We start from the raw sequence: 25,599 nt of genomic DNA, 5'->3' as shown, positions 1-25,599 counted from the left end.
TACTCTCCTGACTTTCTTGCAACTTCCACCTTACTCCCTTCCCCCCTACCCTCACCTGCAGTAGTTCTTCCATATTCACCTGGCCTACCCTCCTATGGGCGAGGCCATTCCATGTCCATCATGTGTCCCTCCTGTGTTCCCCCCATGATGGGGCCCTCCTCACTCAACACACCCCACATGTCTCCCCGTAGCCACCCCATCCATTCCCTGCCGCATGGCTCCCTTAAATCCCAGCCTGGCTCCAACTCCCAGGTCACCGGCCAATGTGGGTGGAGAGGGACCCCATTAATACTTCTATTAGCTGTAAGCTCACTGTGGGCAGGGAATGAGTCTGCAATATTGTTAAATTGTACTCTCTCAAGAGTTTAGTACAGTGCTCTGTACACAGTAAGAGTTCACTAAATACTATTGACAGACTGACTGACTGACTGAGCAGGATTGGGTTGAAGAGGGTGACAGTAGAAGTTCCCACTCAGGCCTCCTTCCCTGTGGCCATTCCATGGCTTTGGAAGCCCCAGGTGGTATAATAATAATAATAATAAATGTAGTATTTGTTAAGTGCTTACCTTGTGCCAGACACTGTAACTAGACACTGGGGTGGATACAAGCAAGTTGGGTTGGACCCAGTCCCTATCCCACATGAATTTCAAAGTCTCAATCCCCATTTTATAGATGAGGTAACTGAGGCACAGAGAAGTGAAGTGATGGAGTCCACACGGCAGGAGAGGGAAGGTGTTAGCAGAAGTGGGGCGAGTTTTTTTGTTTTTTTTAAATTCAGATTGGATTCAGGTGTGGCTGCAGAACCAACCTGGCAGGCTGAGGGGTTGCGTAAATTGTTCATTTTATAATGAATTCAGGACAAATTCCAACCCACATAGACTTCAATCAATAGATCAATCTTATTTATTGGGGGCTTACTGTGTGCAGAGCACTGTACTAAGTACTTGGGAGGGTACAATGTAACAGACTTGGTAGATAACCTGCCCACAGTGAGCTTACAATCTAGAGGGGGTTACAGATGTTAATATAAAGTACAGTTATGTACACAAGGGCTATGGGAATGTTACTAGGGTCATTCTAGGAAAATTGACCCTCAAAAGGGCTGTCTCATAAAATATGAATGTGTAGTCGTCCTACCTCAGACCCCAAATCATGAAAACCAGCTTTTAAAATGCCCTCTGAATCTGTTGAACTAACTTGATGGAAGAAAATACTGTGGAATTAACAATCTCCTTAGGCTGGATCATTTTTCATAGTCCTGAGTTAGTTTTTCGCATGCTGGGCATCTGAACTGCCTTAGCCACAACCACCATCATCACACCGTCAGGACAAAATGACTAGATTCCTCTGGGAAAAACTCACTAATTTTTGAATGACTGCAGAGTCTAAACTGGACATTGAGCTTGGTCTTGTCTTGTCAAGTCGTCTCCTACCCATAGCGATGCCATGGACACATCTTTCCCAGAAAGTCCCACCTCCATCTGCAATCATTTTGATGCGAGTAGCACGTAAGTGGATTTGATGTCTAAATGGGTGCCTCCCCAGTGGGACATGAATATGGTGGGAGCTAGCCGCCTCACACGAGTGGGTAACGCATAACTGGGTTTAGTGCATAAGTGTATGTAACTCATAAGTGTATGTAACTCATTAGTGTTTAACGCCTGTTATTTAATGCAAAGGCGGGTTACTCCTGGGTGGGGCATGCACATGGTGGGAGCCAGCCGCCTCACCTCGTTGTGAATAAATCATAAGTGGGCTCTGGTGTCCGGCCACATGCGAGTAACATATCAGTGTATTCCTCCTGTTAGGGAAGCTTTCCCCAAAAGGGAAGGCCGATGTGTCATGCCTAAATAACTAATTATTCATTCATTCATTCAATAGTATTTATTGAGCACTTACTATGTGCAGAGCACTGTACTAAGCGCTTGTAATGTACAAATCGATAACAGATAGAGACAGTCCCTGCCCTTTGATGGGCTTACAGTCTAATAGTGGGAGATTAGATTAATTCAATTCGCCCATGGAATACATTTTATACAAACTCAGGTTTCCCATCCCCGGCCCCTCTCTCTCTCTCTCTCGCTGAGCCGATTCCGAAAGAACCTGTCCCCGGCGACGGGTGACACCCCTTCCCCTCCCCTCAGCACTGTACTCATTTGTATATATTATTTATTAACCTATTTATTTTGTTAATGAGGTGTACATCCCCTTGATTCTATTAATCGTGATTATGTTGTCTTGTTTTTGTATTGTTCTGTTTTGCTCTGCCATCTGTCTCCCCCGATTAGACTGTGAGGCCGTCACTGGGCAGGGATTGTCTCTATCTGTTGATGAATTGTCAAGCGCTTAGTACATTGCTACATTCCAAGTGCTTAGTACAATGCTCTGCACATAGTAAGTGCTCAATAAATACTATTGAATGAATGAATGAATGAATGAATGAATAGTGGATCCATAGACTTTATTTCCATAAAAATGCGGAAGTGATTTACCATTGCCTCCTTCCTTGCAGTAAACTTTAGTCTCTGCCCTTGACTCTCTTCCATGCCACAAGTGAGTTTTGACTTGCAACAGATTGCCTTCCACTCGCTAGCCACTGCCCAAGCTAGGAATGGAATGGGTGTGCCTCTGCTTGACTCTTCCTCCCATAGCTGAGACTGGTAGAGTCCTGGAAACTCTCCAGGTGCGATCCTGAGAGGGACTGAGCTATTTGGGGGACTGATATTCCTCAATAGCTTCCTCCACAAGGCTTCCCTTAGCCTGCGTCTTTGCTCCCCGTTGTCTCAGTTTACTGTCTCTATCGTTCTTTCACTGTAGACCTGAAAGACATATCCTTAATGGTCTTGAGAACACAGGGCCCTGAGGAATTCTTTGCTCAGCACAAGTTGGTTCTGCACATCCCTACATCCACGAAGGATAAAGTCAGAGTTTTTCAAAGCAAAAGTGAGTACTGATAGGTTCCTCTCCCTCCTCCTCCTCCTCCCAACTCTGCCTTCCACCTTCTTTCCTGCCTGCCCTCCCCCCGCCCCACCTATCCCGGTCACTATTCAGTGAATTATCAGAATGGGTTTGGTTCCAAATCCCACTTTGCTCCCTTCTCTCTCTGACTCACAGATGAAGGCTTTAAGGCCCAGTTTAAGATGGTGCTGGGGCCATGCAAGGTTTCACACGTACTGGAGCAGGTGAATGGCTGGCAGGACAGAACCTTCTATGTAGAGGGGCTCGCCTTCCCCGATGCTGACTTCTCTGGCCTGGTTTCCATCTCGGTCACACTGTTAGGAAGGGTCCACCAGGTACAGATGGGCACAGAGCTCTGGGGGAGATGGGAGAGGGCAAAGGGAGGGCCCAGGAAAGAGAAGGCTTTGAGAGCTGGGAGGACTGGGGAGGATTGAAACTGTGGGAGCTGGCAAGAATGTAGACTTTAGGGGAGCTGGGAAGATTAAAATGGTGGGGAGGCTGGGGGAGAATGGAACCTGGAGGAGAATGGAGGCTGGAGAAAATGGAGGCCAGAGAAAATAGAGCCAATGGATAATGGAGGCTGGGGTAAAAATGGCTAGAGGAGAACAAAGGCCGGGAGTAGCTCAGGGAGACTGGAAGTTTGGCGAATGGAGGTTGGAGGAGAATGAAGCCTGGAGGAGAATGGAGGCTGGAGACAATGGAGGCCAGGGAGAATGGAGCCAGTGGATAATGGAGGCTGGGGGAGAAAGAAGGTTGGAGGAGAATGTGGGCTGGAGGTAGCTGGGGGACGATGCAGGCTGCAGGGGAATAGATGGAGGGTGAGATCCAGGAGAGAAGAGAGGTTGAAGGCAGGGGATGTGGGCATCATGGAAAATGGTTGGATGTTCACTCTTTTCCCTCAGGTGCAGGGGAACAACAGGCCAGGATGGAGGGACTGGGTTAGGTCTCTCACAAGCCCCAACATGAGAAAGGTTGAGGAGGGGGATCAGGCTATTTATCATGTTTTGCTTTTGTCAGGAAGTCCCCGAGGTCCCAATCTTCGAAGACACGGTAGTGTTCCGTGTGGCTCCCTGGATCATGACTCCCAACACTCTGGCCCCTCAGGAGGTGTACGTGTGCAGGTGAGGAGGGGGGGTCTTTCCGGCATTGTGGGGTTGGTGCCTCCTGGGATGCCAAGTGCCATTCCCAGTTGGACATTCTGGTTGATGCTGTCACCCCTTCATTCTGAGTCCTTCCCCTACACTGCAGCTTCTAGCACAAGGCACCATACTTACATGAGCAGCGACAGCCTCACGATTCACTGAGTCCCCACTGTGGGCGGAACTACTGCACTAGGCCTGGGGAAAATACAATAGAAGTAAAAAACATCACCGCTGCCTTCTAGGAGCTTGCAATCTAGGAGGAGGAGGCTGTTGCAGGTCTGTCAGATCTCATTCCTGCCCCAGCATCTGGCAGTGGAGCCATCGTTAAAGACTGGAGGACGGGCTGCTTCCCTGAGCTGCTGTGAAAGCAGGGTTGTGGGGGGAGGTGTTCACAGACCCACACCTTGTCTGGGCCCAGCCTGGAGCATTAGCAATTTTCTAACCAGCCAGTGCCCCCTCATCCCCTGTCCCATCCCACCAGCCCATCAAAGCTCTCCCTCCCCCAGACCTGACATGTGGGGTCCCCTGGGCCTGCAGATTGCTCTGAAGGAGACCTCCTCCCTCCCTACCTGTTGCCGACTGGTTCTCTGGCCAGCCTGGGCTACCGTGCTCCGAGACTCCGAACACAGGAGACTGAGTTGCTCTGCCTTGCTCTCTACAGGATATCAGTAAATGAGAGTTTTGTCAAATCCGTGGCAGCTCTCGCCAAAAAAGCCAACTGCAAGCTAACCGTCTGCCCTGAAGAGATAAACGATTCAGACGTGTGGATCCAGGTAAGATCATCTTAGTGACAAAAAAAAGTGAGTTTCCAAAGCCTTCTTCGGAGGAGTCAGAGAGCTCAGGGAATCTGATCTGGGGACATACTGGAAGGCGGAAGGTGGAGCCAGGTACGTTTAATAACAGTTCAGCACCAGACATTCTGAGAAATGATTCATTTCTAGAGGTTTTAGCACCCTAGATGAAGATGCCTGTAGTGTAAGCCTTGCCTATTCCCAATTTAAGCCCTTCCAGAGAAGTCAGCAGTACTAGTGTTGGACGAGAATAAAAATTCCTAATGGAGAAACTCATCCCCTGCCATGAGTTCCCTCGGATAAATCCTCTTTGACCACAGAGGGAATCAATCAGTGGTATTTATCGAGTGCTTATTGTGTGAGAAAACTGGACTAAGTCCTTGGGAGAGTACAACACATTTCACTTGGTAGGTACAATTCCTGCCCTGGAGGAGATTACAGTTTAGTGGAGGAGTTTACAGAACACTTTGCAAGCATCATCAGCAATAAGAACAATAAAAAAAACTACCGTAGCTGTGTTTACTAAATACCTACTGTGGAGCAGACCCTTGTACTAGAAATTGACTGGGGAAAATTTCAAAATAATGTTATATCATGATAATAATAATAATAATGATGGTATTTAAGTGCTTACTATGTGCCAAGCACTGTTCTAAGCACTGGGGTAGACACAAGGTAAACAGGTTGTCCCACGTGGGGCTCACAGTCTTAATCCCCATTTTACAGATGAGGGAACTGAGACCCAGAGAAGTTAAGTAGCTTGCCCAAAGTCACACAGCAGACAAGTCATGGAGTCGGGATTAGAACTCACGTCCTCTGACTCCCAAACCCATGCTCTTTCCAGTAAGCCAAGCTGCTTCTCTAATCCCTACCTGTCCTTGAGATCTTACAAACTAATTGGGGAGACAGGATAGTACTGACTCACAAACATGGATGGGGATGCATAGAGGGCCTGGTTAGGGAGTGCATTTGGGGGGCTGGGATAGGGGATAGGAAAGCCACTGGATGGAGCAGGGCTGGTTTTACTTCCATCAAAGATGGGGGGCTAGCTTCACATACCTCAAAAATTAATCAGTGTTATTTATTGAGCACTAACTTTGTTCAGAGTAAGTCTCTTCTTCGAGAAGAAGGTCAGTGGTGAAATCAGAGAAGGTAGTTTCCAAGTAAAGGGGGCGGAACCCAGATTGGAGCGGGTCAAGGAGAGAGATGGAGGACAGGAATTTGAGTCTGCAGGGTTGGCAACTCATTTAAGAGTTTAGAGAGGAATAGTAAGAGGGAGTTGGGATGATAACTAGAGGGAGCTATGAGGTCAAGGAAGGAGTTTTTTAAGATATGGAGTACATGAGAACGTAAGCTTGATATGGGAATGTGTCTGTTCATTGTACTAAGTGCTTCTTCTTTGCAAATCTAATGGCCTCTACTCCAACCTAATCCTCGACCGCTCAGCTGCCTCAGCTGTGGACCACCCCCTTCTTCTGGAAACATCTAACCTTAGCTTCACTGACACTGCTGTCTCTTTATCCTTCTCCTGTCTCTCTGGCTGCTTATTCTCAGCCTTTTTCACTGACTCCTCCTCTGCCTCCCACTCCCTAACTGTGGGAGCTTCTCAAGGCTCTATTCTGGGTCCCCTTCTATTCTTCATCTCTACCCACTCCCTGGGAGGACCCATAGGCTCCCACAGATTCGACTACCATATCTATGCTGTTGATTCCCAATTTGACCTCTCCAGCCCTGACCTCTCTCCTTCTCTGTAGTTCTCATATTTCCTTATGCCTTCCGAATATCTCGACCTGGATGTCCCACCAATACCTGAAACTAAACATGTCCTAAATAGAACTCCTCATCTTCCCATCCAAACCTTGTCCTCTCCTCATCTTTCCCATCACTTTAGTCAACATGAATCAATCACTCAATCAACTGTATTTATTAAGGGTGTGAAGTAAAGGGGACAGAACCCAGATTGGAGCGGGTCAAGGAGAGAACTGGAGAGAGGAATTTGAGGCTGCAGGATTGGCAACTCATTTAAAAGTTTAGAGAGGAATAGTAAGAGGGAGTTGGGATGATAACTAGAGAGAGCTATGGGGTCAAACTGTGTGCACAGTTGTGTACACAGCTCTGTTCTAAATGCTTGGGAGAGTACAATAAAACAGAGTTGGTAGACTTGTTCCCTGCCCACAATGAGCTTACAGTTTAGAGGGGGAGAAGGCCATTAAAATAAATTATAGATATGTATGTAAGTGCTGTTGGGCTGAGGGATCCACCCCAGTGCTTAGAACAGTGACTGGCACATAGTAAGTGCTTAACAAATACCAACAAATACTACATGCCTGGGGATCAGAAGGACTGGGATTCTAATCCCTACTCTGCCACTTATCTGCTGTGTGACCTTGGGCAAGTCACTTAGCTTCTCTGGCCCTCAGTTCCTTCAGCTTTAAAATGGGGATTAGTACTGTGAGCCCTATGTGGGACAGGTACGGTGCCTAACCTAATACTAATAATAATACTCATAATAATAATTGTGGTATTTGTTAAGCACTTACTATATGCCAGGCACTATACTAAGCGCTGGGGTAGTTACAAGAGAGTTGTGTTGGACACAGTCCCTCTGACTCCCAGGCCCTTGGTCTTTCTACTAGGCCATGCTGCTCTCAATTAGATATCCTGATGAGCTTTTATCTACTCCAGCACTTAGAACAGTGCTCGATACATAGTAAGTGCTTAACAAATACCATTTAAAAAAAAAGTGAGGCAGAAGGGAGAGGGAGTAGGGGAAATTAGACCTTAGTTGAGGAAGACCTCTTTTCAGTCCCCAAATTTCCACTGACTCACAGAAGATACCAATTTTCAACTTCACTCTGTTACTGAATTAATAATTATGGTGTTTCTTTAGTGCTTACTCTGTGCCAAGCATTGTACTAAGCACTGGAGTATATACAAGATAATCAGGTCCCACTTGGGGTTCACAGACTAAGTAGGACAAAGAACAGGTATTGAATCCCTGTTTCAAGAAGAGAAATTAACTGACTTGCCCAAGGTCACAAAGCAGACAGGTAGTGGAGCTGGGATTAGAACCCAAGTCCTCTGACTCCCAGGCCCCTGCTCTTTCCACTAAGCTTCCCTGCTTCTCTGCACTAAGGCACTGAAATAAGGTAAGGTAAGTGGTCACAGCTACATAACTTTCCATGACTGGTTAACCCTTGTCACTTTCCTGGGTTCCAGCATGGCTAAGGCCCTGGAGATTGACAAATTCAGGAAAAAATCACCCCTGCAAATGGGCAGCACCAGATGTGAACAGATGTGTGACCCAATCTGAGATGTGAACAGATGTGTGACCCAATCTGAGATGTGAACAGATGTGTGACCCAATCTGTCTGGTTTCATCAGTCCCCTTTCTGCTCCTTTCCCAGGATGAGATGGAAGTCGGCTACATCCAGGCTCCTCACAAAATGCTGCCCGTTGTCTTTGACTCCCCGCAAAACAGAGGGCTGAGAGATTTCCCTTTCAAGTATGTGCTGGTAAGTGGCTGGGATTGATAACAATAATAATAATAATATTGGTATTTGTTATGTGCTTACTATATGCAGAGCATTGTTCTAAATGCAGGGTCATCAGGTTGTCCCACATGAGGCTCACAGTCTTAATCCCCATTTTACAGATGAGGTAACTGAGGCCCAGAGAAGTTAAGTGACTTGCCCATAATCACACAGCTGACAAGTGGCAGAGCTGGGGTTCGAACCCATGACCTCTGACTCCCAAGCCCGTGCTCTTTCCACTGAGTCACGCTGCTTCTCTAGTTAGGGCTGGCTCAGTCCTCATGACCTTGGTGCCTCTCCCATGAGTCTTGCGGCCAATCCCGTCAGTCTCTCCAAGCATCGACATCGATCTCACCAGTGGTAATTATCACGGTGATGTGATTCCTGTCTGGGCCATCCTCCTCTGCCTTGGGGTTGGGGGGGGGGTCTCTGGGAAACGGGGAGCAGGCTGGAAGCAAGAGGAACAACTTAGCAGGAGATGCAGACTGGAGTGCCACTAGGGTACTGAGTCACTACATTGGTGCAAGGACAGCACCTCGGGTTGTTCAGTGGAAGGAGCACCAGCTTAGGAGCCAGAGGTCATGGGTTCTAATCCTGACTCCACCACTTGTCTGCTTTGTGACTTTGGGCAAGTCACTTAACATCTCTGGGTCTCAGTTACCTCATCTGTAAAATGGGGATTGAGACTGTGAGCCCCACATGGGACAACCTGATTACCTTATATCCCCCTGGTTTTTAGAACAGTGCTTGGCAAATAGTAAGCACTTAACAAATGCCATTATTATTATACCACCTCCCCCACCTCATTCCTGAGGAAGGTAGAGCAGGGGAGCAAAGAATACAAGGGGAGCCACCTTTCCCCCCCAGTGGTTGTCACTGTGACCCCCCACTCACTGCCTGGGAGTTGTGTTCCAGAACCAGTGCCAGGACTCAGGTGGGATCGGAGCAAAACCACCCTCCCTCTTCCTCTACTGGGCATGACGGAGGGAGATGGGGAGGAAACTAGATCATCTTGAGCACTGGTCACAGAAGCACCCTGCTGAATTCTGACGGGAAAACATCCCTAAGAATACTGTGGTAAGCTCCAGGGTCTCTGGAGGAAGGGGACATCTCTCAGTCAATTTATCATTGAATCAATTATTTTTATTGAATGCTTACTGGGTTCCGAACACTGTACTAAGCTTTGGGAGAGTATGGTATAAGAGAATTGGTAGACACGTTCCTCTGAGGCTAAATTGCCTCCTGACTCAAGTCAGCTGTCAGGATTTCTGAGCCACTGGCCTAGGGAGGTGGACAAAAGGTGAGGATTCACCCAATACAATGAGCAATGATTTATCCTGGAATTGAGTCAATAAGTGCCGACATGATTGTGTGGTTTATGCCATCCACTGAAGAGCAGCTTGGCCTCTTGGATGGAACAAGAGCCTGGGAGACAGAAGGACCTGGGTTCTAATCTAGGTTCTGCCACTTGTCTGCAGGGTGACCTTGGGCAAGTCACCACTAGACTGTAAGGTCAATACAGAAAGGGAATGTGTCTGCTAATTCTGTTGTATTGTGCTCTCCCAAGTGCTTAGTACAGTGCTCTGATCATAGTAAGCACTCAGTAAGTATGATTGATTAATTGAACGATTAATTTTGTGCCTCAGTCATTTCATCTGTAAAAATGGAGATCAGGATTGTGAGCCCCATGTGGGATATGAATGGGGTCCAACCTGATTAGCTTGTATCTACCCCTGCGCTTAATACAGTGCCTGGCACATAGTAAGCACTTAACAAAAAATATTAAAAACAGAGAAAGAGAAGTCTATGAACAATTTATCAGTTTCTACCATGACTATATTGATTTATTCTGAAGCTTATCTGTCCTCTGTCAAATAGGCTATGCAAGTTAAGGAGAGTAGACGTTATAGAGCTAAAGGAATAGGTTGCTTGAACGCTGGCATTGACTTCCAATCTAAAGAGGCTAGTTTATTCATTCAGTCATATTTATTGAGCACTTACTATGCACAGAGCACTATATTAAGCACTTGGAAGAGTACAAGATAGCAATAAACAGACACATTTCCTGCTCACAATGAGCTTATAGTCTAGAGGGAGCTTACACTCTAGAGGAATTCCATTAATCTAGTGAGGAATGTGTTTGCCTATCCTTCACTGTGAGTCTTTAGTATTTAGAAGCTGTTTACCAGCCTGGAGAATATGGGCCTTCAACTCCCGCCTTCAATCTTGGTGCACTTTCCAATGGTGACATTGGCTTTTGTCCACTCTTGCCCTAGCGGGACCATGTTTCTCCAACTGAATGCTATCTGGGGGGTGGGGGGAATGCCTCTCTTTTAGGGCCCAAATTTTGGGTATGTGACCCGAAATTCAGGAGTAGACTCAGTCGACAGCCTTAATTCCTTCAGCAACTTGGAGGTCAGTCCCCCCGTCAACGTCTGGGGGAAGGAATACCCCCTGGGCCGTGTCATCATCGGCAGCAGTATCTACCCCAGGTGAGAAGGGGTGAGGGTAGATCCGGATCCCTACTTAGCCCAGGCAGCACGCTGGGCATCCTCGGGGGGAACTGGGGAGAAGACTGCATCTGAGGTTGCTGGGGGAGCTGCTAGAGGAACAGGTCAGAGTAACTCTCCCCGGGGGCCTTGAAGTTGCTAAAATCTTCCCTCAATTGTGAAAACAGTATTTCTCATTCGCTTGCAGAAATGCTAAGTTATTTCCAACCTCGTCTTGTGTCACTCCAGTTCACTCCAAGGAGCATTGAAAGGGGCTTGGAATCCTTTGGAGTCTGTGCTAATATCTTTTGCTTGGTCCTGTAAAGTTATAAATCATTTGCACCAAGAAGGCACTCTAGAGATTTCATTTCTACTTGTGCTTACTCTGCCCCTAATGTAGTAGAAAAGGAATTTATTATGTGCTCAATAGGTGCAGTGCACTGTACAAAATGATTGGGAGAGTACCACAGAAGCACAGGAGAGGTGGTTGATGACAGAGGAGATGGGATTTTGGAGAGCTTTGAAGACAGGGACAGCTGTGGTCTGTCAAGAAGAGGGAGCTACAGAATGACAGAAAATGTGTGTGAAGGGGACGATTGAGAAAGTAGTACAGCTAAGAGGTTTGTTTGGGAGGGATAAAGTGAGTTGGGGAGTTGCAACTGAAAAGATCTGGTATGTAAGATGGAGAAAAGTTGGTGGAAAACTATGAAGCTGATCATGAGAAGTTTTTGTTTGATGTGGAGAGGGATGGGAAGCCACCGAAGGGCTGTGAGAAAAGGAGGAGTTGCTTCAAGATGATCTGGGCAGCAGTTCGTAGTTGTAGATGGAGGAGACAGACCGGAGATAGGGAAACCAGGGAAGAGGTTGATACAGTGGTCCACCAGTGACATGACAAGTGCTTGGACTGAGGTGATAAGGAGTCATTTTACCCACCTATGAAATGGGAGAAATGATACTGACCTCTATGTGCTGCTGGCAGAAATAAGAAAGGGAAAAAGAGGCAAAACCCATAGCAAATTGGAATTACTGGCACAGCCTTAACTGTTTCAGAATCAGAGTAGCTCTCTGCCCTCAGCGGCTTCAGATAAACGCCCGGTCATCTTTGTGGTTCTGGACTCGGGAAATGGGTAAGCGAGTACAATGTTTTTTGTTCATTGGTCCGTGTGACTGACAGGACCGGTGGCCAAGAGTTAGGCAAGCCTGTGTGGGACTTACTATGTGTGCAGAAAGTGCAGGCCCCCATCAAACTCTTCTCTAATTGGCTCCTCGTGGGCCACGTGGATGAGTTCCTGAGCTTTGTCCCAGCCCAGGACGGAAAGGTGAGTTAACTGGGTTGTGGGGTTTCCTCTCCAACTCACCCTCCCTGTTTCTGTAAGTCTGTGGTTTCTTCACGGGAGATTGACAAGGACACCGTGACTTATCCAAAGGCTGGAGGAATGGCAGGGGGCAACTATATGGTCTTTGTTATCCCCTGCCGGACCCTCGCTATCAGCGCTAAAGGCTAATTGGAAACACCAGCCGGCACCTAATACAAGCCGAGGGTGTGCATCAAGACTCTTGCTTATTCATGTGGCTCCAATAAGGCTTAACATAAGTGGTCCATGCTAGGGCTCTGGGTTTGGCCATCGTTGACTTGCTGGGTAACTATAATCCCCTCACCTCAGTTTACACCCCTCTTGTCTGTAAAAGGGTCCAGCTGAGAAGCTTTAATGTGAAATTACAGCTACATAGACTCATTGGCAACCCATGACCCCTTTGGTAGAGCCTCAGGGTTCTGGGTCCAGTCTGAGGCCTGATTTTATAATGCTCCCTTCTTGACCGTGCTGAGAAGTCAAGCTGTGTCAGCTGTGTGACTTTGGGCAAGTCACTTAACTTCTCTGGGCCTCAGTTACCTCATCTGTAAAATGGGGATGAAGACTGTGGGCCCCATGGGGGACAACCTGATCACCTTGTATCCTCCCCAGCGCTTAGAACAGTGCTTTGCACAAAGTAAGTGCCTAACAATTGCCATCATTATCATTATTGTTAGAGTCTGCAGGGGGGGGGGGCTGAATTCATCCTGAGGAGTTGTTCACTGACCCCCATATTTTTCTCTGGCCAGGGTTTCCGGCTGCTCCTAGCCAGCCCTGATGCCTGCTTCCAGTTCTTCCGGGAGAAGCAATTGGAAGGGTATGGAGCTGCCGAGATGTTTGAAGAGATCGAGAGTTAATACTGTTCATGGTTCCTGCGTCATCCCCTCCCCAACTTGAAGATTAATCTCAGGGGTCTGCAACTAATGACCTTAGAACCGTATTTGGGTCTTCGGTGAAGCAAATGTGGCTCTCAATAATAATGTCGGCATTTGTTAAGCGCTTACTATGTGCCGTGCACTGTTCTGAGCGCTGGAGGAGATACAGGGTCATCAGGTTGTCCCACATGTGGCTCCCAGTCTTCATCCGGGATTGGGGGTGGGGGCAGTGGGTGCCCAGGGGCTCAGGTTAAGGGGGAGGGTCCCCCTCTGGACACCTTCACTACACCTCATAGCTCCACCACCAGACATCATTTAAAAGCGGCAGCGGCTGATACTAGATTCCGTTGTCATGGCAAACTAGGGAGAGCAGGACCACCTTTTGCCAGAGGTCATGCTGCAGCCAACTGTGAGGGAGGGGCACTGTCTCTAGTCCTCCCTTGGTGGGTTTGGGTGACAAGAGAGAGGCTGGGGTTTTGCTGCTTATACATGGTGTGTGGATAATGCCCTCTCTCGTACGTAGGGAGAGGAGAGAGGAGGGGAAGGGAAGGGAAGGCCCTAACTTGTTCCAGTGCTGACTCAATGGACCACCCCCCACCCCCAAACTTCTCCTCTTTGATGCAGTCCTGTTTTCCCTTCCTCAACCTTTCCCTTCCTTCCACCCCCTTCTCCTTCTCTACCAGCAGCAACAGCTGTTACTCTGAAGCAGCCAGGCAGGAGGAGCAGTGTGCCCTAATGGAAAGAGCATGGGCCTGGGAGACAGAGGACTTGAGTTCTAATCCTAGCTCTGCCATTTATTTGCTCTGTGACCTTGGATGTCATTTATCTTTTCTGGGCCTCAGTTTCCTCATCTGTAAAATGGGAATTAAGACAGTGAGCTTCACGTGAGACTTGGACTGTGTCCAATCTTATTATCTTGTATTTACTCCAGCGTCTAATTCGGTGCCTGGTAAATAGTAAGTGCTCAGCAAATACCATTTTTATAAAATGATATTACATTGCATTGTTCAAAGTGTGACATAACGATATCACGTGTCATGTGGAAGCCCTGTAAAACTGGTTAGCCCTGAGCTCCTTAGGGGTGAGGGGGTGGTTAATCCAGCCCATCTGCCACCGAGGGTGCCTTGTGCAGGAATGGGGGGAACCTTAAAAATCGCTGTGATCATGCAGGATTGGGGTTGAGGTATTTAAAACAATTAGAATCACAGTGAAGCCAGATACTTCAATGTGTGCTTAAATAGTAAGATTGACTCTTTGCACATGAACTACTTAAAGGTTACATTTAGTTTGGCTCTTCTGCTTGAAAGGATTCCCAAGCCCTGCCCTGATCTAGTGTTCATTCATTCAGTCTTATTTATTGAGCACTTACTGTGTGCAGAGCACTGTACCGAGCGCTTTGGAAAGTACAATACAAGAATAAAAAGACACATTCCCAGCCCACAATCAGCAGTATTGACTGTACACAGACCCCAAGTGGAGAAGGTGGTATTTGGTAGAAGGTGGCATTATTATTTTTGATAATAAGTGTGGTATTTGTTAACACTTACTATGTGATAGGCACGGTACTAAGGGCTGGGGTGGACACAGGCAAGTCGGGTTGGACATAGTTCCTGTCCCACTCGGGGCTCATGGTCTCAATCCACATTTTACAGGGGAGGTAACTGAGGCCCAGAGAAGTGAAGTGACTGGCCCAAGATCACGCAGCAGACAAGTGGCAGAGGAGGGATTAGAACCCATAACCGTCTTACTCCCAGGCCCCTGCTCTATCCATTACACCATGCTGCTTCTTATATGAGCTGTAGGGTTGAGGGAAGGGTGAGTATAGGATTCAAATCCAGGTGCAAGGATGACGCAGAAACGAGAGGGAGTAAAACAAATGAGGACTTAGTCAGAGAAGGCTCTTTGGAGGAGATGTGGAGTTCTGTCAGATATGAAGGGGGAGGGAGTTCCAAGCAGTGGAGGTCAGTTGCTCTTCCTCTGACTTCTGCTTGCTGCTGGGTTGAAGAAGACAATTCATGCATCAGGGTTTGACTTCCTCAGAGAAAGGTGTTTTAACTTTTAGACTGCTGTGTCAGGCTTTTCCTGTCAGAGATTTACACTTGGAGAGAGTTAGCACTCTGGCTCACCACACCAACGGTCTATACTTTATGTCAATTCTGAATTGGGACAAGAGCTTTCCTTAGATCTTTAGCTTTCATGAATAATAATAATAATGTTGGTATTTGTTAAGCGCTTACTATGTGCCGAGCACTGTTCTAAGCACTGGGGTAGACACAGGGGAATCAGGTTGTCCCACGTGGGGCTCACAGTCTTAATCCCCATTTTACAGATGAGGGAACTGAGGCACCGAGAAGTTAAGTGACTTGCCCAAAGTCACACAGCTGACAAGTGGCCGAGCCGGGATTTGAGCCCATGACCTCTGACTCCAAAGCCCGGGCTCTTTCCACTGAGCCACGCTGCTGAACTCAGACAGCCTCAAGATAGCTCTCCAGAGGTAGGGGTTTTGCCTCTGAATTTTTTTTTTCATCTGTCTTCACTATAGGTAAAGAAAAGAAATCAATAGATGACATTCTATCCGACAAAATGCTGGAAACATACAATGAGTGCGTGCAGGTTTGACAGCAAAGAAGCCCGGGAAATCATTTCACATTAAGTGGCAGGTTGTTATTTTGGGCTAATCATTCATAATTTATTGTATCTAGATAGACATCAGAAATCAGACACTTGGAATCGCTTGTTTGGACATCAAAATGGTGTCCAAATCACATCATAAATTTGAGATGAATTTAGATTATAGTGGGGCATGGGAAGGGGAGGTTGGGGACGGAACAGAGTTAGAGAGGTAGTTGATTCTCTTCTTGATCAATTTGACTGTTGATTCCCTTAGTGCAAACCAAGTCTCAGGGGCTTTAGTCAAGGAGATTAATCTCACATTGGCACTGATACCTTGAAGCTCATTATTTTTTTCCATATCTAAAAGGATGATGCCAATTCAATTTGTCTCTTGAGTATTCAAGCAATCAATCAATACTATTTAGTGAGTTCTTATTATGTGAAAAGTGTCATAGTAAGTGCTTGGGACAGAACAATGTAAGAGTAGACACTATAACTGTCCTCAAGGAGGTTACAGTCCACATTGTCTTTTCTTAATGGCTTTATACTTAAATGAAGGCTGTCGAAACTGTCCTCTTCTCAAGTGGCCTCAGAATAATAATGTTGGTATTTGTTAAGCGCTTACTATGTGCCGAGCACTGTTCTAAGCGCTGGGGTAGACATAGGGGAATCAGGTTGTCCCACGTGGGGCTCACAGTCTTAATCCCCATTTTACAGATGAGGGAACTGAGGCACGGAGAAGTTAAGTGACTTGCCCACAGTCACACAGCCGACAAGTGGCAGAGCTGGGATTCGAACTCATGAGCCCTGACTCCAAAGCCCGTGCTCTTTCCACTGAGCCACGCTGCTTCTCCAGAAGAGTAAGTTCTTTCCATCTTTCCAGAACTGCATCAGCTGGAACCGAGAAATCTTGAAGAGAGAGTTGGGCCTGGTTGAACAAGACATCATTGATATCCCACAGCTTTTCAAATGCTCTAACTATGAAACTTCAGGAAGACACGAGGCTGAGGCTTTTTTCCCAGACATGGTAAGGTGATGGTAGCATGCTGGTGTGATTCTAAACAACTGATCTAACTCCTGAAAAGAGGTTTAGCGCTCAGCATCACGAAAACCTTCTGATGATTCTGAGAAAGTAGCATCTGTGACCTGAGATAGAGCAGGTCCTGAGCTGTAATTTAGACCTGGATGATTTTCTAATTCCACCATAAATGTGTGCCCTTGGGCAAGTCACTCCACCAACCTAAGCCTCAGTTTCATCTTATATGAAGCTTGACTGTCATCCCTGCTGGTCTGGCATGTGGAGATGATGTTGTGAAATTCATTTAGCCCTATAGAGTTATTATTATTTTGATTTTAATAATATTTATGTGCGTACTATGTGTTAAGCACTGCACTAAGCACTGGGGTAAATACAAACTAATTAGGACAGCTACAGGCGTTGTCCCATATGGGGCTCGAAGTCTAAGTAGGAGCGAGAACAGGCACTGAGTCTCCATTTTGCAGTTGAGGAAACTGAGGGAAGTGAAATGACTTAACCAAGGTCACACAGCAGGCAAGTCACAGAGCCAGGATAAGAACCAAGGTCCTCTGGTTCCCAGGCCTGTACTTTATCCATTAGACCCTGCTGCTTCCCTAAACAACCAATGGGCTGAAACCTGGGATCGAACCAAGGACCTTTAGATCTTCAGTCTATTATTATTTATTTAGAATTGTTCCATGTCTTTCAGTTGAATAGGATTCATCTTTCTCAGCTTTTGAAAGAATAATTTGATCTTGATTCCTGCACCGCAAAGTAGTTTTCAGTCATGAAAACCCCTTTGAACACAATCTCCCAGTTTAAAGACAATACAAATGCCATTTTGTAGGGTTAGGGATTTTCCAAACTCGTTCACTGAACTAAAAGCAAAATCCAGACCATTAAGCACATCCTGATTTTTTAATGGTATTTGTTGAAAGCATGCTATGTGTCAGGCACCATACTAAGCATTGGAGAAGATACAGGCTAATCAGGTTGGACACCATCCCTGTTCCACATGGGCTTTACAGTCTTAATCCCCATTTTCCAGATGAGGTAACTGAGGCACAGAGAAGTGAAATGACTTTCCCAAGGTCACACGGCAGCCAAGGAGTGGAGCTGGGATTAGAACCAAGGTCCTCAGCCTCCCAGGTCCATGCTCCTTCCAGAGAGGCTCAGTGGAAAGAGCACGGGCTTGGGAGGCGGAGGTCATGAGTTCGAATCCCAGCTCTGCCACTTGTCAGCTGTGTGACTGTGGACAAGTCACTTAACTTCTCTGTGCCTCAGTTACCTCATCTGGAAAATGGGGATTAACTGTGAGCCTCACGTGAGACAACCTGATTACCCTGTATCTACCCCAGCACTTAGAACAGTGCTTGGCACATAGTAAGCGCTTAACAAATACCAACATTATTATTATTATTATTACTAGGCCATACTGCTCTCTCCTGGAGAGCAGAAGGCTTTTGTCTCAATCATGGGAATTCAATCAGTTTAGCAAGCAAACATCCAACTAACTATAACCTTGTATGTGCACCAGGAAACAAATGACAGCCAAACATTCAGTAGGTTTTTTTAGTTCCGGGATCCTTTATGTTGTGCAAAGAGAAAGCTGGTGTTTTCTTTCAATAAGGATATTGACCACCTGAGAGCTGAAGGTACTAGTAGTAATAGTATTTATTAAGGGGTTACCTTGAGCAAAGCATCTTGCTAAGGGCTGGGAAAGAGTACACAGGTAGGAATTAGACACAGACCCTGTCCTTTGAAAGGCTTGCAATCTATGAATAAATGGGGAAGACTGGAGACAGACACATAGCGAGAAACAGAACAGTAGAACATTAAAACAGCATTAGTGAGAATAACAGGGAAAGTGTCTGTTTATTGTTGTATTGTAATCCCCCAAGTGCTTAGTACAGTGCTCTGCACGCAATAAGTGTTTAATAAATATGATTGAATGAATGACTAATGCACAATCACAAAATAAAAACAGGTGATATTAAGTGGGCCGAGGTCCCCACTTCCTGAATTGATCGAGAAGACTTGAAGTAGCATTTTGCTTCCTGTAGTCTATGCACAGGGTGGAGATGAACACAGGATCGTGCTGGTTGTTGTCTCCATCCTGAATCTCTCTCCCCTCTCTGCAGGTGAACATGGTGGTCCTGGGAAAACACCTGGGCATCCCCAAACCCTTCGGGCCTATCATCAATGGTCACTGCTGCCTGGAAGAGAAGGTCCGGTCCCTGCTGGAGCCGCTGGGACTCAACTGCACCTTCATCGATGACTTCGTAATATACTACCAGCGGAAGGGAGATGTCCACTGTGGCACCAACGTCCGCCGGAAGCCCTTCTCCTTCAAGTGGTGGAACCTGGCCCCTTGAGTCGATGACTTTCCCAAGCATCCTCTCTGCTTGTTTCCATCCAGGTCAGGGAGGAGACACACCACCTGGAGTGAAGCAGATGAGATGAGTCCATCAGACACGTTACCGCAAAGTTCCAGCAGCCTGGCTTCGACAAACCCACCCTTGCTTATGCACACTGCAATGGCCTCTTTGGTCTTTTTCCGCAACCACTGAATCGGGAAGGCGCAGCATCTCCTAAGATGCTGTTAATAGAGAGCCAGACTTGGCCCAGCCTAGGGAGCCCAGGAGCCTGAACAGCAGCCAATAAAATCTTTAGTATAGTTCTGATTTCCTTCCTCCACCAGGCCACACCTACACCAGGAACAGATTCCCCATCTTTTTAAACATCTTTGCCTGAGAGCTTAACCTTTCAGCCGTCCATGGCTTCTGCCTAGCCTGCAGTGGAGCCTAAGGTGAAATTGAGTATTGTCACAGATATTTCATAAGGTCTCTTTGTAGACTGTCTCGTCAACGACCAGACACACGGCCCCCAAATCTCCCCACCCTTCTCAGTCTCAAAGATACCAGATCTGATGAAGAGGAGCACATTCAGGAGGTGTAGAAAGCTAATATGTTGGATGGTACATACAACTTTTAACAAATCTGAATTGATCCACAGCCTGGTTTCTATTCAGCTTGGTCCAATTTCTCTTAATCTTAGACTTGTGTCCTGTGCTAATTTGGATGATGAATAAAATCTTCTTTTCATGAAAAGTGGAGAGCATTAGTTATATTAAAACTCTTCAGTCCACAGATACCCCTTAGGGGACTTTCTATTAACCAAGAAGTACTGATTCATCTTTTTGCCCCATATAAATCATCTAATCATCTTCCATTGATTTCTAGAGGTAGAAAGGATGGAGGGGAATGAGAAGACAATGTAAGAGTACGTCCTAAACACTGTGGATATTCTAAAAGGAAAAAAACCCAACCATTTTCCCCTAAACAGAAGCTTGTCCCTGCTCTACTGGTGATTCTCTCATTAAAATAGTCAGTACTCTAAAAGATCTTGAGGTGTATTAGTCAATGAATATAATCTCTGCCTTAGGATTCAGAAATAATGAGCATGGGAGAAAAGGGAGGGGAGGAGGATGTGGGAAAGGGAAGAGGATTTTGTAATAACGTCACTCGAATCCCCTTAGAGGTCACTGTGGGAAAACAGTCCAGCTGGCCAACTGTGAGCAGAGAGTCATGATGAAGTTTGTGAAATAACTGAAATGAGCCACATCTGGCTGGGATGGTGGCCAGGGGCGTGGTGGTTGGAGGAAACAGGAAGGGTTGGACAGGGAAAAACCCAGACAACTCACTTCACACAGCCCCCGTCCCTCTGTGCCCACTCTCAAAGCTAATAATAATAATAATGATAATAATGTTTGCATTTGTTAAGTGCTTACTATATCTTAAGCACTGTTCTAAGCAACTTGGGGTAAATACAAGATAATCAGGTTGGACCCAGCCCCTGTCCCTCATGGGGTTCACAGTCTTAATCCCCATTTTATAGATGAGGGAACTGAGGCATGCAGAAGTTAAGTGACTTGCCCTAATCCTTAGAACTCAGATTACATTAGAACCCAGGTCCTTCTGACTCCCAGTCCCGTTCTCTTTGCACTAAGCCAAACTGAACAAGGGGACTGGCTGACCCACCCCACTCGTGGGCTGCCATCCAACCTGGGGGATGGTGGGAAACATCCACTGCTGCTAGCTGGGGCAGCGACCTGCCAAGGCAGCAGCATGAGAACTCTGCACTGTCAATCCTGCTCTCACTTTGGACCCTCCCTAGGTATCCTTGGGTGTTGTGATGGAGGAAAGAATGAGGACAGGAAGGGGTGGACTTGACCCTGCCAGGGTTCCATGATGGGATGGCACATTTGAGAAGCAGTGTGGTCAAGTGCTTCTAATTCCAGGTCCACTACTTGTCTGCCGTGTGACTCTGGGCAAGTCACTTCACTTCTCTGTGCCAGTTCCCTCATCTGTAAAAATGGGGATTCAGTTCCTGTGCTCCCTCCTACTTAGATTGTGAGCCCCATGTGGAACATGATTACCTTATATCTACCCCAGCACTTACTACAGTGCTTGAAACACAGAAACCACTTAACAGATACCATTCTTCTCATTCTTATTCTCTAGGACACATTATTCAGGTAAAATCCTTCAAAATAACATCTCTTAAATGTCTGCAGGGCAATCTGTTTCATAGCTTGTATTACTAATTCAGTCAATCAATCAATCACCTTGCTCCCTCCTACCTCACCTTGCTACTCTTCTGCTACAACCCAGCCTGCACACTTTGCTCCTCAAATCCCAACCTACCTCCATCTGGTTTATCTCATCTACGACCTCTCAACCACGTCCACATCCGGCCTCTGACCCGGAATGACCTCCCTTTAGAGAAGCAGTGTGGCTTAGTAGAAAAAGCCCGGGCTTGGGACTCGGAGGTCACAGTTCTAATCCTGGCTCCGCCACTTGTCTGCTGTGTGACTTTGGGCCAGTCACTTCACTTCTCTGGGCCTCAGTTCCCTCATCTGTAAGCTGGGGATGAAGACCGTGAGCCTCATGTGAGACAACCTGATCACCCTGTATCTACCCCAGCACTTAGAACAGTGCTTGGCACATAGTAAGTGATTAACAAATACCAACATTATCATTATTATTATTATATCTGAAGGACAATTACTCCCCCTGCCTTCAAAGCCTTACTGAAGACACATCTCCTCCAAGAGGACTTCCCTGACTAAACACTCTTTTCCCATTTTCCCACTCCCTTCTGCATCACCCTGACTTGCTCCCTTTATTCACCACCTCCTAACCCCAGTCCCAGAGCAATTAAGCACATATCCGTAATCAATTTATTGACATTAATGTCTGTCTCCCCATCTACACTGTAAGCTCATTATAGGTAGCTTAGTACAGTGCCCTGCACACAGTAAGCACTCAATAAATATGACTGATTGACTGATACTAGGTCACCTAAGCTGGTAAGTAGGTGGAGTTAGGGAAGAGGGTGGTGGGACTTTCCTCTGGAGCTGACCCCCGGCAGAGGCATAGGGGACAGAGCTGCCTCAGGACGCATATGGATGGTAAGCGGTCTGGGGAAAGGGTACCCTTTCAAGAGACCTCTTGCCCAGAGATGATCCCTGTCCACCCCTCGCCAGCCAGGACAGTCCCTTCAGACTTGCATGGATGGAGGCCTGGCTGCTTCACACTCACCGGGGCAGCGGTCAGCTCTCTGCGAATCCCAACCACCCAGGCCGGCGTCATTTTGAATCGTGCGACTGGATGAGTGGGACGGTGCCATGTTGGACCATAATTTGAACCTTTTCCCTGGAGACTGGCAGAATTGACAGGCAGCCCAGGCAACTTCGAAAGTCAACCTGACCCCTCTTTTGTAAATTACCTTTTTTACATTTCCTGTCTCTAAAACATCACTGCCCCCTGCAGTAGCTTCCCTGTAGCACAAGCTCCCGACTTGTGATCGGAGCAGAGGCCAAGTCCATCTGTTTCCTCAGAAGGGGAGGCTGGAGAATCAACCAAATAATCAGTGGTATTTATTGAGGCCTCACTTTGTGCAGAGCACTATACAGAGTGCTTGGTAGAGTGCAATACAACAGAATTAGCACACGTTTTCTTGAGAAGCAGCTTGGGCTAGTGGAAAGAGCACAGGCCTGGGAGTCAGAGGATGTGGATTCTAGCCCTGGCTCCTCCTCTTGTCTGCTGTGTGACCTTGGGCAAGTCACTTCACTTCTCTAGGCTTCAGTTACCACATCTGTAAAATGGGGATTAAGACCTCTCACTCTTGGCTTCAAAGATCTCCATCACTTTGCCCCCTCCTACCTCACCTCCCTCTCTCCTTCTGCAGTTCACCCAGTACACTCTGCTCCTCTGCCGCTAACCTCCTCAATGTGCCTCGTTCTCACCTGTCCTGCCGCTGACCCCTGGCCCACATTCTACCACTGACCTGGAATGCCCTCCCTCCTCACATCTGCCAAACTAACTCTCTTCCCCTCTTCAAAGCCCTACTGAGAGCTCACCCTCTCCAAGAGGCCTTCCCAGACTGAGCCCTCCCTTTCCCTCTACCCCTCCTCCCCTCCCCATTCCCCCTATTCCCTCCCTCTGCTCTACCACCTTCCCCTCCCCACAGCACTTGTATATATTTGCATATATTATTTATTACTCTATTTTATTAATGATGCATATATATCTATGATTCTATATATCTATTTTTATGGTATTGATGCCTGACTACTTGCTTCGTTTTGCTGTTTGTCTTCTCCTTTTAGACTGTGAGCCCACTGTTGGACAGGGACTGTTTCTATCTGTTGCCAAATTGTACATTCCAAGCACTTAGTACAGTGCTCTGCACGCAGTAAGCACTCAATAAATACGATTGAAGGAATGAATGAATGCGAGCCCCTAGTGGTACATGGACTGTGTCTAACCTGATTAGCTTGTATCTACCCCTTAGAATAGTGCTTGACATATAGTAAGCACTTAACAAGTACCACAGTTATTATTACAATGAGCTTACAGCCTAGAGAAAGTGATGAAAGGAATATAATCTCCCCTAGTTCTGGGACCAAGTGAGAGGGAGTCTCCGCCCCCCAGATGGTACCCTGGGGCTCTGTTCAATGGGACTGGGGACCCCACAGTCTTGAAGCCTTGATCAAATCCTTGGCCTCTATAGTGTAATAGAGTCCCCCTTTATAAATGATAGATAAGCCTCGGTCCGGTCAAAGTCTGGTCTTTGGAACCCCAAATCTGTACTAAAGAATGGATTAGCATGCTAGTGGTTTGTCCGACAGAGTGTCCCTCACAGTTTTTCATATTCCCGGGGAATAGGGCAGCAGTGGACGGTCCTTGGCAAGTACCCTCATTCTGGTGAGGATGTGTAATGTCCAGAAGCCAAACATGATTTGCCGGGACCCCGTCATCACTGGGAAGATTTCTGACCATGGAACCACTGAGGACATCTCACAGGATGGACAGGCTCAGTGGGAATCCTGAAAAGAAGTGGTTAATATGGGCAGTGAAGACCACGGTGGCTACTCTGATGGCCACAGGCTGCTTTATGGTTCCACGACCCAGAGCCAGCACTGTGCTGATGTCACTTTGGCTAAATGGGTTTTATTAGGGGCCACTTACTGATTTAGCACTGAGGTCAGCAACCTTTATATTGCCGAAGAGCCATACGAAAGGAAACCATGGAACAGTGAGTGTGCAAAGCACCATCAAATCAAGATCCATGTGACACATTATATCAATAGGGAGAGAGGGGAGAAGATAAGGATGATTTGAGGACCCTTTTAGTACCAGCGCCGGGGGGAGGAGGAGTTGGGGGAGTCAGGAGGATTCGGTGAGTTGGGAGTTTGTCTTTCCTGGCTAACAAACTGGGGAATGAGGTCAGGGGAATCCTTCCACAGATTCCCAGAAGGGGGATTTAGGTCTTACAGCACTCAGAGTTTTATCCAGAATCAGTTAAGCTAACCTGAGTCAAGGAATGCACTGGTGTTCCTACAGGCCAATCACAATTTTGTTGATTCATTCTTTATCTGATAGTGTATATTGCCCTAACTTTCTTACACACATATATGCCTACACACACACAAACACACACACACACCCCCAACACACACCCAACACACACACACACACTCTCTCTCTCTCTCTCTCACACACACACACACAAACACACACACACACCTCTCCTCACAATCTCAGTTGGCCAGGCTTTAGGGCAAGGTGCTCATATGAAGCTGGGAAGCCACTGGGGCCGGGCTCGGCTCAGAAGTGATTCTGAAGATTTCAGTCCTTATGCACTGTTTCTATACCATTCCAGGCTAGATGTGTTCCAGGTGCTTAAGCACCAGATATTGACCACATCCATTCTTGTTTTTTTTTATGGTACCAGTTAAGTGCTTACTATGTGTCAAACACAGTCCTAGGTTCTGGGGTAACAACTTAATTTAGTCGCCTGCAGTCATTGTCCCCCATGGAGCTTACAGTCTTAATCTTTTCCTCCTCTGGAACTGATTGAAAGAGCTTTTGCCGGCCTTCAGATAATGCCGACTCTGTGAGTGTTCCAAAATACTAGGGAGTGATACCGAGGGCATCCCGCTATCCAACCTCTTTCTCTGGGTGTGTATCCAGGAATAGTTCACAATCAGCACATCAGCTGTATTGATGAGATGTAATAATAATGATTAGGGGATTTATTAAATGCTTACTATGTGCCAGGCACTGTACTAAGCGCTAAATTTCAGTAGGTTTCTTCATGTCTTCTCCATTTTCTTCTCCCATCTTCTTCCACATTCATACACACATCCATCCATCATACCCATGCACCCTCTCTGAAATTTATGACAATTAGGGGAGAGAGGAGAAAGGGAAATAGGAAGAGAGGGGAGAGAGAGAGACTTTTACAGCTGGCTATTTTCT

At 46.8% G+C, this 25,599-nt stretch overlaps 1 protein-coding gene and 1 non-coding gene across 2 annotated transcripts in view; one reads left to right on the top strand and one right to left on the bottom strand.

Annotated features, from left to right (window-relative positions):
- Positions 1 to 19,881, top strand: part of LOC100082008 (protein-arginine deiminase type-4-like) — a 29,827-nt gene extending 9,946 nt beyond the window's left edge. The window contains exons 7-17 of the mRNA XM_029065957.2: positions 2,818 to 2,943; positions 3,115 to 3,293; positions 3,976 to 4,079; positions 4,762 to 4,873; positions 8,299 to 8,406; positions 10,762 to 10,916; positions 12,088 to 12,232; positions 13,015 to 13,117; positions 15,683 to 15,753; positions 16,637 to 16,780; positions 18,913 to 19,881. Coding sequence (XP_028921790.1) covers positions 2,818 to 2,943; positions 3,115 to 3,293; positions 3,976 to 4,079; positions 4,762 to 4,873; positions 8,299 to 8,406; positions 10,762 to 10,916; positions 12,088 to 12,232; positions 13,015 to 13,117; positions 15,683 to 15,753; positions 16,637 to 16,780; positions 18,913 to 19,146 — 1,481 coding nt within the window. The 3' untranslated portion in view covers positions 19,147 to 19,881. The remainder of the gene's footprint in view (positions 1 to 2,817; positions 2,944 to 3,114; positions 3,294 to 3,975; positions 4,080 to 4,761; positions 4,874 to 8,298; positions 8,407 to 10,761; positions 10,917 to 12,087; positions 12,233 to 13,014; positions 13,118 to 15,682; positions 15,754 to 16,636; positions 16,781 to 18,912) is intronic.
- Positions 2,564 to 2,701, bottom strand: LOC114812311. The gene has a single exon (XR_003759967.1). It is a non-coding gene; the product is annotated as a small nucleolar RNA SNORA7 (small nucleolar RNA).
- Positions 19,882 to 25,599: the final 5,718 nt, after the last annotated feature.

This window comes from Ornithorhynchus anatinus, chromosome 5, assembly GCF_004115215.2.
Source record: "Ornithorhynchus anatinus isolate Pmale09 chromosome 5, mOrnAna1.pri.v4, whole genome shotgun sequence".
Lineage (NCBI taxonomy): Eukaryota > Metazoa > Chordata > Mammalia > Monotremata > Ornithorhynchidae > Ornithorhynchus > Ornithorhynchus anatinus.
The sequence above is the reverse complement of the archived record's forward strand: the minus strand, read 5'-3'. Positions and strand labels throughout refer to the sequence as shown.